The sequence below is a fragment of the Dermochelys coriacea genome, chromosome 7 (assembly GCF_009764565.3).
Source record: "Dermochelys coriacea isolate rDerCor1 chromosome 7, rDerCor1.pri.v4, whole genome shotgun sequence".
Taxonomy (NCBI): Eukaryota; Metazoa; Chordata; order Testudines; family Dermochelyidae; genus Dermochelys; species Dermochelys coriacea.
The window spans coordinates 124,490,174-124,502,398 of record NC_050074.1 but is presented as its reverse complement, the minus strand read 5'-3'; the positions used below and the strand labels follow the sequence as shown (position 1 = coordinate 124,502,398).

At 41.2% G+C, this 12,225-nt stretch overlaps 1 protein-coding gene across 22 annotated transcripts in view; it reads right to left on the bottom strand.

Annotated features, from left to right (window-relative positions):
- BTRC (beta-transducin repeat containing E3 ubiquitin protein ligase) overlaps positions 1-12,225 on the bottom strand; it is a 167,398-nt gene that overhangs the window by 92,244 nt on the left and 62,929 nt on the right. For 13 of the 22 annotated variants that reach the window (XM_038408304.2, XM_043519814.1, XM_043519816.1 and 10 more), the window contains one exon: positions 76-153. The exons of 8 other annotated variants lie outside the window; for them this stretch is intronic. In XM_038408304.2, the coding sequence (XP_038264232.2) occupies positions 76-153 (78 nt within the window). Of the gene's footprint in view, positions 1-75; positions 154-10,084; positions 10,136-12,225 lie in introns of those variants that run through there. One more of the 22 variants, XM_038408318.2, reaches the window with a different exon arrangement.

Genomic DNA, 12,225 nt, shown 5'->3' with positions numbered 1-12,225 from the left:
TCTAGTTTCCTGAAGTGTTTTAAGATTCAAGCTGTTGGGAAGTTTTACTGTATTTTTAAGAGACTAGTTGCATACCTGTCTAAGTGAATTCTTCTCTGGAATGATCTTCCTAGGGGGTTCGTCATTATTACAGTCTTCTCGCTCTGAGGAATTCTGCGAAAGAAAGCAAGCTTTAATTCAGCTCTTATCCCCAATGTTATTCTGTGGGAGGAAAGGAAACTGAATATTTGCAAGCTACACAAGCTAGATTTTATACATACATGAAAAAGCTAGCCTCAGGTGTAAGCCAACTGGCTTGTTAGGACTAAGACAGAATTTTTCTCATTCTTAATAAATAATGCACCATTCGATAGGTATAGTAGAGAAGTTGTGTTTGTTTAGGACTTTCCTCTAAAACAGCCAGAACTGACCGCTGTTGGAGGTAGGATGCCAAGCAGGTGACTTGATGGCCTGATTTAATATACCACGGCTTATGTCCCTGAACTCCCTACAGTGACTCGTTTTCAAAAGATTCCATTTTATAAAGAGAATATGTAGCTAATAAAATTCAACTGTCCCCCTATATTCCAGTATCTTTATATTAGCAGGAATACTGACTGATTGCACAGGAGTTTAGTGGGCTACCAACATTCAGATTTGTCTGGTCCACCTCTAAGTTGTGGTGAACCAGGTCATCAAATTCTGTGATATTTATATATCATTATATACCATTCCTGGTATGTCTTCCAGTGTCTTTTTTTGTTTGTTTGTTTGTTTTTGGTGTGTGCTCTCTCTCCCCAGAAAAGCTGACTAGTATCCTGCACTTCTAATTCCACCACCTATTTGGGAAATAGGGTGTTGAGGAGGAAGGATGAGCCATTAGAGGCTGCTCCAGAAATGCTCCTCAGCTGATGACAGGCTCAGAAAACTAGGCAGGAGACTTCTGTCCTCTTAAGCTACGGATTACTTGTCTGGGAATTGTGCGATTGCTTATCCAAGGACAGAGGCTTTCTTTGGGACATATTCAGCAAACAATTATCTGAAAAAAAAAATCCTATCCACATTGGCCAGGGAAACAATACTAAAACATGGTGGTTGCTATCACAATTTCAACAACCATGTTGATAGGCTGAGGATAGACTGTGATGCTTAAAAAGGTTTGGAGGAATTCTGTACACACATCTAAAGTCCGTGTTGAACACCACAGTAGAATAGCCTTTAAGTCACAAACCCATGCATTCAATACCTGGAAGACTACTCAGTTTATAAAGGCATAAGGGAGAGGCATTAGGGAGTGGTAGGCCAGTAACAGGAAGAGTTTCTGGCTATAGCAGATGGGATCAGGATAGGATTTTAAGATTGAAGTTGCATCCCCTTTATGATCACCACCTCTCAGCATCCTCCTCACCCATCAGTAGTCCTAACATATCCAAATCCCCCTTAGAGCTAGCTCCCAACCCCAAATTTCAGTCACTGGCTGGAGCATCTGTCAGTCAAGGAAGAGCTGGTACACTGCAAGCAGTGTGGTCGAGTGGGGACTGTGGAGAAGAAGCAGACTGCAAGAAGCCATCAGTGGAGCAGTGTGTTTGGGTGCCTGCAGCAGGTGCTGTGTGATCAGCAAGGATCTAGGTAGGTTACAGCTTCTAGTTTCATTGACGGAGAAGAAGAGAGCTGGAAGATGGCAAGGACATGAGCAAAGTTTGCTGAGAGATGGAAGAGAAGGAAAAAACCCTCAAGGTAAACTGGTCCTGAGGATTCTAAGTAAATCAAGATCTGCAGACCAGCTAGTGAGCTTTACAAGACACAGAACTCAGGAGGCACAGTGAGCTGTAGCTCACGAAAGCTTATGCTCAAATAAATTTGTTAGTCTCTAAGGTGCCACAAGTACTCCTTTTCTTAATGAGGTCTGAGCAGCTGTAGCCAGGGTTTTATAATGTAAATCAATCCTAAACAGGCCGGATACCTCAATAAAACAACCCAAATCTTTGAGAAGTTTTCACACAGGGCCTCAGCTAGAAGAAAGTTATTTGCTAAGTCTGGTTTAGAGAGGGCTAAACTGTACAAGTGTGAAAAGGAAATTAAGATGCATCTTTGCACAAACTGCTCTGTACTCATCTGCACAGTTTAATAATGCAAGCAGGGATTTCAATTTTGGTACTTCTGAAAACAGATTAATTGCTAAAGATACAGAATTTCAAAGTAAGTCCAGGAACTGCTTTTATCTATTTTAAAGATGCATTTTGAATATTCAATCCCCCTTTCCACAATAGCATCAAAAATCCTATTTTTCCTTCAAGTTGTGTGTTTTAGAAAATAATTATTAAAAGCGAAATCTCCTCTTCTCCTTGCCTCTCAAACTGCCTTTCAATGTCATTGCGGTTACAACAATGTCAAAAATCAGGAAATTCAATGCTGAGGTGAAAAAACAGCCTTTATTCTGAAATTTCTTGTTATCGCAACGTGTCACAAGTTTTCCAGTTTCTTTTTCTTTAAACTAAAGATCTAATTTTAAAGGCGAGCAGAAGACCTTTTTGCATTCATTATCTTTATAGGTGGCAAGGCTAGGAGGTTGGCTGAACAAAGACCAGACAAAGACTGCCAAGTGCATATGGTGGTTCACAGCTTGGTGTCTCACCATTCTACAGTACCCACACAGCAGCTCCAATAGCAGACTATTAAACAGGAGCGCTGCTCATGCACTTTTGTTGGCAAGTAAGTTACGCTTGGTGAAGACAGAATGACTGGAAAGCATTACACTTAAGAAACAAAGCACAGATGTTTCCAACTCCCGCTTATTTCTCAGGAATAGGAAAAATCACCATTCCAGGTGTACTACAAGTCTCCAAATAGTTCAGAAATAGTCATTAAAGTGAATTCCACTTGATAGAGCAATGCCCAGTATTAGTCACCACTCAGCTTTCCAGTGGTAAAGTTAGACTATTATAATAATGACCAGAAAACAGCATCTGTACGTGTCTCTCGTTGCTGAATAATGCAAGGGAGGTCTGCTCCCCTATTTGAGGACAGAATTTTAAGTTTGCTTCAGCATGACGAATGATGCTTCCAGCCACGAGGGAGGATGACAAAAGGCTATCAAAAAGGTGTTTTGCAATCATAGCTATAGAATGTGGCATTTGATGCTCATATATTAAGAGGATGCATGCATTAGAAATGTCAAAGGTTTGCAGGATCTGCAACTGATGTGTAGCAAAGACAAGATGGAATCTGCGAGGGTGAAGGGGTGGGGACAGAATCAGCAACCGAAAGGCAGGTCACGGCTGAAAACCCAAACAACTTCTTGAATTTGGACAAATTCTGAAATCCCATTTCCTCTAAGTGGCAGTGCCTTTCTTGGATACCATCCTTACCAAAACCAGATAGGGCAAGAGAGTGCTTGTGCTGGAGTGCATGGAGCATCTTCTACAAACTAGGACTAGCTTGCCTTTTGCATCTTTCATTCAAGCCCCACAAAGCATTAAGTGATTAAGTTTCCCATCCCCCCACCCCTGAGATTATCACCTCTATTTGCCCAGATGGATAAAATAAGAGATCACAGGTTTTACACAAGGTCACACAGAATGTCGGTGGCAATGCTGGGAATGGAAACTGGGAATCCTGATTCCCAAATCTCTGCTTTAGCCCTCCTCTCTAGCCTTCCCCTCTGAGGCCCACATGAAGGGCATTTGCCTTTCATAGTTTACCTGTCCTAAAATGGTAACTGTCTTTTACAAGAGACCCTTTCCAAATACACTTTGGATTTAAGACTTCAGCCTGTAACTAACAGGATATAATTCCACAGCATGTTATCATCTCAGTAACCACCACAAACTTGATTCATTATTTGACTCTCCATATGAAGTCCCCACTATCTCAAACACGTCCTGTGTTACACAGCACACAGAGTCTGTAGGCTAAAGCATCTGAAGTGTGATGACATGCAGTATTTTCTGTATATAACACATGAAAGCAATACTGGGATTCAGATGGATGAATGTACTCGGGCTACCAACTGCACAGGGCTACCTTTAGCACAGCTTTACTACTCATGGTGGAAATCAGAAACCTGCCAACTGGGCAGTTGTTTTGATGATGGGTTGCCCAACACTAATTATAAAACAGTACAGATGCAGTCTTCTTCGACATGTGAGGAGGTGGGGGTGGGGGAGAACTGTGTGTCTATATAAAGAGCACAACTATTTTTTATGCTTTCAAATTCTTAATCCTGTTTGAAGCTGTCAGTGGGGGTTAATGGAAGCCTTGGATAGGAGAATTCCAATCTGGTTGGCAGATGGATAGGTTGGTTATAGCTGCATAACTATGTCTTGCCTGCAGGCACAATTCAGAACACTGTTAAAGCAATATAAAGTCTCTGTCAAGCTGAACCATTTGGATCAGTAGCAAGGAGAAATAATAATAAAAAACGGAGTTCATTTCTGGGCCTTGCACGTTTATGCTAGTATGCAGAAACTGATTAATTGTCATCGTGTGCTGGTCTGCTATACCTCAGATTTCTACTTCTGGAGTAGATTTTGCATGCTAATGTAATCATTCTCCCTCTTGAGACATTAGCAAATAATCAAATGAAAAACAGGATCATAATTTACTGAGATTCGGGCAATTCTCTATGCAAATTTGACTTGTTATTGCTGCTGCCTCGTTAATCTGAATGCCTTTGACAAACTCCTTTGATTTATGAACTCATGACAACTCCAATGTGTATATATTTTGCTAGATTGACATTATCATTAAGAGTGGGTGGACTGAGCTAACATGAATGGCTGATTTTATTCGCTGGTGTCTGCTGCTCAACAGCTGAGCATCTACTTCTCACAAGCCCCTGAGCGCCAGGCTCTTCCCATCTACCCATCCATTCATCATCTCGATGTTAATTGGCCCAGGCTTTAAGCAAATTTTCAACACGATTTAAAGGCACGATGACACTGATTACTGACCCTCTGCCATACGGTGCCTATTGATTAACCTGACAGAGATGATGTGCTTGAGGGAAACTAGGTGTGCGTGGACCTCAGGGGGGAAAATGTATTGTTTATGCAGGTAAAACACTTGTCATTATCCCAAAGGCCAGAATTTGTGCAGCACTGGCCCTTAAAACAAACTATTGCTTTAACATCTGCATCCAATACAGAAAGCACTTGCTTGCTTTGCAAAAAAATATTATAAATGCATTGCTATGTGCCAGTCTATATTATAATAGCGCGCTCAGACAAATAGATCCCTTCCAATCAATTAACACTTGTTCTAGTCAATGTGAGTATACACATATTTGTTGAAGTGCAAAGCTAAAGTTGTGGGGGTTGTTAGTGACATAAGCATATCCACTGCAAGGGAGTGAGGGCTTGTCTTCATTACTGCGCTAAATTGGTGCCATTGTAATTGGTGCAGCGGCATCAATTTAGTGGGTCTGGTGAAGACGTGATAAGTCAATGGGAGAGCGCTCTCCCATCGACATAATTAATCCACCTCAACAAGAGGTGGGAGCTATACACCGTGTTAAGTCAATGTAAGTTACGTCGCTCAGTGGGATGGTTTTTTACACTCCTGAGTAACATAACTAACGTAACATAACATAACTTAACTTGCCCGAACAGTCAGAGGGGGTAGGGGGGGAGAGGGAGCTCTCCGAAAGCAGCTGGCATAACACTGCAGCTCCTGACCTAGGGGGGCTGGGGGCTCTGTGCGCTGTCCCTGCTTACAGGCACTGCCCCCATGGCTCTCATTGATTATGGTTCCTGGCCAATGGGAGCTGCGGAGCAGGAGCTCCTGGCATGGGCAGCGCACGGAGCCCCCCGGCAGGGGCAGCGCACGGAGCACCCCTGGCCTTCCCTCCCCTTAGGAGCTGCAGGGACATGTGGAGCCAGGTAGAGAGCCTGTATGCCTGCCTCAACCTACCCCCAGTACCCGTGGGGGTCCTGGGCTCCCACCCCCAGAACCCGCAGGGGTCCCGGGCCTCACCCCCCCCAGCCCAAGTTCTAGTCAGGGATATAGACAGGTCAAGGGCCGTGAATTTTTGTTTACTGACAGTGACCTGTCCATGACTTTTACTAAAAATACCCATGATTAAAACATAGCCTTACTCATAGTTAAATTGAGTGACCAGAGACTGAAAGTGAAAGCTGCCCTCCTGTTTCTGGTTCCTTGTAAAGGTCATCAAACAGTAGTTGAGCACTATGCACTTTGGGGAATGTGCATACTTAGCCATGAGTACTCTTATCCAATCACCCCACACAGCACTTGGGTTAATCAAGAGGGAACACTTTAACAAGGTGAATACATCAGCATTCTGTCTGCTGATTGGTGTAATTTACAAGGAAAATGAAGATGACGACCCATTTTCCCACCCAGCCCCAGGTTATATTTGCCAGTCAGTGCATATTGTTTTCTGTTAAAATTCAGGCCAGCAGCTCGCCTGGCAGACAGGAAATTTCACTTGTTCAATCTGGATTTTTGGTTGTCCCATGATGCCAGAAAATAGGATTTTTCCTAGTTTGCATCAGCCTGTAGGAATAGGTGAAGTGATGAAAGAGATGGAAAAACTGGCCTGAATTATTTTGTGCCTCTGCCAGCCAGAATATGGATTTAAAAAGGGGGAGGAAGAGGAATAAGTGATAGCAAAAGCCCTACATTCCCTTTCCAATAATCTTTGTAAGTGATAGATGAGTCCAAGAGCATTGTTATTGTTAAGGGACTATCAGCATCCTGATTTTATAAATGCTGTGTGTCAGTTTATAAACATCTCAGCCATTTCAAACAATGCTAGGATGAAACCTGGCACAGCCATCCTCAGACTTCAAGCAATAGTTTCCTTTTAAAATTATAGCCTGAACACCCAGTTAACACATTTTGAGCTGTTCCTGAGTGGCACAACATGCTCAGATTCACACTGATTTGACTAGTCACTATCCCATGTAAAGCAAGTCCTTAACGTGAACTAAGTTACTGTGGGGAAAACAAGTTTGAAAAGGGCAAGTTTGAAAGTCATACCCTCTACATGGTCAGTAAATAAAACAGAAATGACAACTGCAACACACAGGGAGATCTACAACAATGAAAATGCAGAGGTACAGATTATACCTCAGCCGTCTTTGGCACTTGCAGCTCTGAACATTCATTGCTATGAGATCGTCTTTGAAAACACAGTATTGCATTATGTAGGCACAAGAGGATGACTTAAGCATGGAATGACTGAACGAAGTTTCCTTGTTCTCGAAAGTTTAAAGTTAAGTGGTATTTTTGAAAGGGGCTTAGGTTTAATTATTAGAAGGAAGGAGATATAGGAAGGAGAAGTGGGATATGGGGGCAAATTGATGCTTTCATTCCCCTCTTTTGCAGCCATTAATGTTAGAGAGAAAGACGCAAGTTAAGCGGGCTCAGAGTCAGGTGTTTGATTTCTTAAGACTGTAAACTCTTCAGGACAAGGGACAGTTTGTGTATTTGTACAGCACCTCGCACAACAGGGTCCCGATCCATGACTGGGGAGGGTCCCTTAGATGCTATCATAATACAAACAATTTTTCAATCAAAGGTTTAAGCAATTTAGCAATTAAAGGTAGGAAAGTATAAAGAAAGTTCAGCTGCACTTATAATACATTCCACATATAAAATTACTCAAAAAAATTGTTGAAAAATTTGATACAATTCTACTCTTCAAATACAAAGAAGTAGACTCTATATATGTTTTCCTTGCTTTGTATTCAACCCAATAAATGTCAGATTGGAATGAATGGCTTCCCACAGTAACATGACATATCAAAACTTTGAGAAATGAAGGAGAATTTTCAGACCAATTTATTCTTTTAATTAAATCAGTTATTACTTTATTAGAAAGATGAAGGTAAAGTTGTGGGATGTCTTAACACTACCAGCAGAATAGAGAATTTGATGTAACACATAGATCTTTAAAAGCCAGTGCAAATATTTATCAAAGATATTATGAAACAAAGAAATAGTTTCAACAATATTAAGTTTGTTTTAACATAAACAGGGATCCAGGTGGTGGGAACACACCATTCATGGGAATTTAAATAGCTAGGTTCACTTAACCAGAAATTTCTCAAAACAGAGATTGAAAATATGGCTAATGAGAACACTCTTTCTATGTTCCCTGGGAAGCAGCTTCAGATTTCTGTTGTATGAATTTAAGAGAGTCAACAGTGGTAAATTTGTTTTTAATATTCAAGCCTTCAAGCCAGTTGGCCAAAGGCCCTTTATACTCCGATTTTTGTTGGTGCCTTATTTACACAAGCATTACATCCGGACAGCCTTTGAATATAATTTTACGTGGATTAAGGAAAGAACATTTGCTTCTGCTAATCAGGACATCTGGTTATTTTTGTAACTCCCAGACATCTGCATTAGACAGCGCTACTTCCCCATTCTTCATAACAAGGTTAGAGCAAAAGAAACCTTAAGGGTTCATGTTGACACCCCCTGCTCAGCCAGGGTCTGCTTTAAAATCTCTTTCCTGAATGATAAAATCAATTACCACCTTGGCAGGTATAAGTGTGGTATTTACAGTTTGCATTTCATATTTCAAGTTTTCTATGGTACATCAAGACAATCTACATCTTTTTAGGATCCAAAAACCCATGTTTGCAAAGTGCACATGCATATATGTGTGTGTGTACACGCACACACACACACACCAATTCAACTCATGCTAGCAATAACATAGGGTAAACTTCGAAGACCAGACAAGTGAACTTATCAAGGACTGGCATTGAGAGTATTTTTGTACTATGCAATCATCCTCTGCTTTGGTCAGTATCACTCCAGCATCTTATTATGTGCACTTGCCTCCTCTTCCCACCCCCAACAAATCGGCTTTGTCCCCACTCTCTAAGACAACCTTAACGATTTCTCTGATCTTTCAAATTTCTGTTAATATGTCCCACCATCAATTTCAGTTTTAGTTAATCTGTCTTTAAGATTGGAAAATATTGCCACGCACAATTCATGGAGGCAGATTTATCAAGAAACAGAAGCACTTCAAAAGGGGAGGGGGAAATCAAATGATTTGGCCCTGTTCCTCACTGGTTTGCTTTACTGCATTCCTTCATTTGATGAACACAAAAATGCATTTTTAACACTGAATTTCAACATGTGAAACAACAAATTTTAGGATTAGTCACTTTCATTCTGTTGGGGGGTTTTTTTGGTTTTTTTTTTTTTAATATGAATCAAAGCCTATACTAGTGCTTATCTATTCTTGAACCAGCTGCTTTCTTGATTTTCCCCACACGGGGGGAAAAATATCAGTCAGATGTTAAAGATTCTGCACATAAGCTAACATCCCAAAGAGGTGTCAGAAACATATTTCTAGTACTAACAAGAGTTAGCAAGAGCCAACAGGTCTGAGGAGAGTTTTTTTTTTTAAACTTTTTATTTATTAAAATTCTCTAGACACAGGTTAACTTTCTTCGCTCAATATTTATTATGGCTTCATCTGCATGGGAACTGCAAGTGCTTTGATAAATGGACTGTAAGGTTGGCTAGTTTCACGGTAGATTCTGTGTCCTTTGCTGAAGCACTACTTTCTAAGGGTATGTCTACACTTAAAACATGACAGCAACTCTACATTACAACAACTCTATATTTAAAACACAACAGCAGTGCTTCATGTAGACACTTACTACAGCAATAGGAGGGGTTCTCCCATTGCGGTAGTAAATCTACTTCCCCGAGAGGCGGGAGTTTCCGTTCACCTAGTGCTGTCTAAATGGAGACTTAGGTCGGCTTAAGGAAGTTGCTCAGAGGTGTGGATTTTTCACATCCCTGAGTGATGTAACTAGGTTGATCTATTTTTCAAATGTAGACCAGCCCTAACTTCTTACAGCAAAAGCCCTCAGCAAGGAGAAAATAAAGCCTCACTTGTCCCAATACTAAAAGTCCTGTCACACCATGATTGTCTCCGGCCTTTTTTATTTTGATTTTAGTCTCCCCACTCCCAGCTCTCCCCAAAATAGAGACAAAAAATGTTGCTACTAGTCATCATCTCTTCTCCTCAAACCCTTTGACTGGCTTCTTAAATCCAAAAGCATGAGCTTCAAGCTCATCATCCTCACCTTACACCCCTCTATAATCTTACCTCTTTTTTTAATCTCTGCTCTGATTTTCTCCCCATATGCTCAACTTCACACCTTCATTCATGTTGTCCCTTGAAAGAGAGAAGTGACTTGCTCAAGGCTGAAATGCAAGCTAGTGGTGGGAAAGGTACAAAGCCCCAAACACCTGACTCCTTGGCTCTGCTCCCTTAGACCACATCCCTTCCTGGAAATATTTGATTAAATAAAAGTGGTTCTCTACTCTAAATGTACTTCCTTCCCAGTGATAACCAAGAGAAACAAAGTTATATTTGCTAAGATGGACATAAGAAGCCCATCCAACCTTGGACTACGGGTCAAACTCAGCTAACTTCTAGTACATTATTATGTATTAATTTCTACACACTACCAAGGACAAACTCATTGTAAAGATGCATGTGTCTAAATGTGCCTCAGTCTTCTGAGCAACAGCAAGCAAGTAATGTACCCCTTCTAATGAAACAATGGAAAATGAGGGTACGGGACTAGAGATCGTTTGTATAATGTCTGGCTGGCCAGTATCATTGTGCTGGAACAATGGCTGCAACACAAGGAGCAAAGCCCATGGGCTATTCTGTTGCTTTGATGTAACAAAATATGCACAAAATAATGAAACATCCCTATAGAACACTTTTAAATTTAAAACCCTACTACTGGGTTCTGCCATAAAAAAATCCAACATTGAAACAGCACTCTCTTGAGGGGGCGTTCAAAGATGCACTGACTGGGGACGAAGAGTTGCCACTGCTGCAGTAACTATAAAATGAGGTGAGTAATCGAGCAAACAAAGAATGAAGGGTAAGGGTGTGTTATACAATAGCTCATATTTAGATACCTTGGGGCTAGTTTTTAAAGGAAATTATACAGCGCTAGGCCACTGGCTATTGAGATCCACTATTCACAGCCTCTTGCTAGGACATGAATGGCTTATTAAACCTACAACATATCTGTTTTAGTTAACTTCTTGGTGAGGAGGGGGCCAGGAAACAAAATGTACTTAAATGCTGATTTTTTTTTCCAGGCTGAATGCCTTTCATCCAATAAGACATTCAAAGCAGTGACCCAGCAAATGGATTGAAAAAGCAATCTTCCGTCTCAGTGCCACATTATCATTCCTATTCAGTATTCTTGGTGAGATATCTCAATCAGCTGGATGTGTGTGTAAGTGACAGCGCAGCCCATTGCTGGGTTAATTAAACATTTGACTTTAACACCCTCCCCATCATTAAGCAAATAAAAACAGATAATTCAAACTGCACTTCATCCGCAGGGTACACAACACACATGTCAAAATTAAGAGAGTCCAAGGCCCCTGGGGAGTTCTACTCGGGAGGTAATCAGTTTAAATCTTATCTGGTTTATCAATTATTCTATTGATTAAAGTGGGGTGATTATACAAAACTCCCTTTTGCCACATGGGATAGATGTCAGCAGAGCAGCACAATGCAGGGAGGCTCAAAACTGAGTTAAAAGAGATGGACAGATGTATAAGAGTTGATTAGTACATGTTAGGATCTGCAGATGGAAGAACTGATTCTTTGTTTTAGGCAAGTGAACTGAAGTGCTCCTCATCACAGAGTCCCAATGTTGTTTCCTTAGCTAGATGTAAAAACAGATTTATACACTGAAAGTTCAACACATTTTTTAGGGCTGTAAACAGAAGACCGTGTGCCAGGTATTTGAAACATGTTTCAAAGATGCAGGTCCTAAATATATTCTACAGCCATGTTCTGCTAACTTGGACAAACCCTGACACAATCTGGCTGCATCAGTCCTTCTACAACTTCTCTATTGCACACAGGTACTGACACAGCACCCCCGCTATCCTCATCCTTTGTTCCCCCTACACAACTCTGCCGGTGCACCACCGTCGCTTCAGAGTAACCTCTTCCAACTCCCATCAGCTTTCTAAGCAGAATAATGCCAAGTTCTTCCTCTACCATCCTCCCCACATGGTATTGTGGCAGCCTTGATTCTGTTATATCTAAATTGGATGGTAAGCTCTCCGCCCAAAGGCCTTGCCTACAGGGGGGGGTGCCTACCACATCTCTGGGTGGTGAAAAAATAAAACACAAACTCCACAGTCATCTAAAACAGAACAATTTAAATCTGCCATGTAGAGACAGAAGAGAACACACCCCTTTCA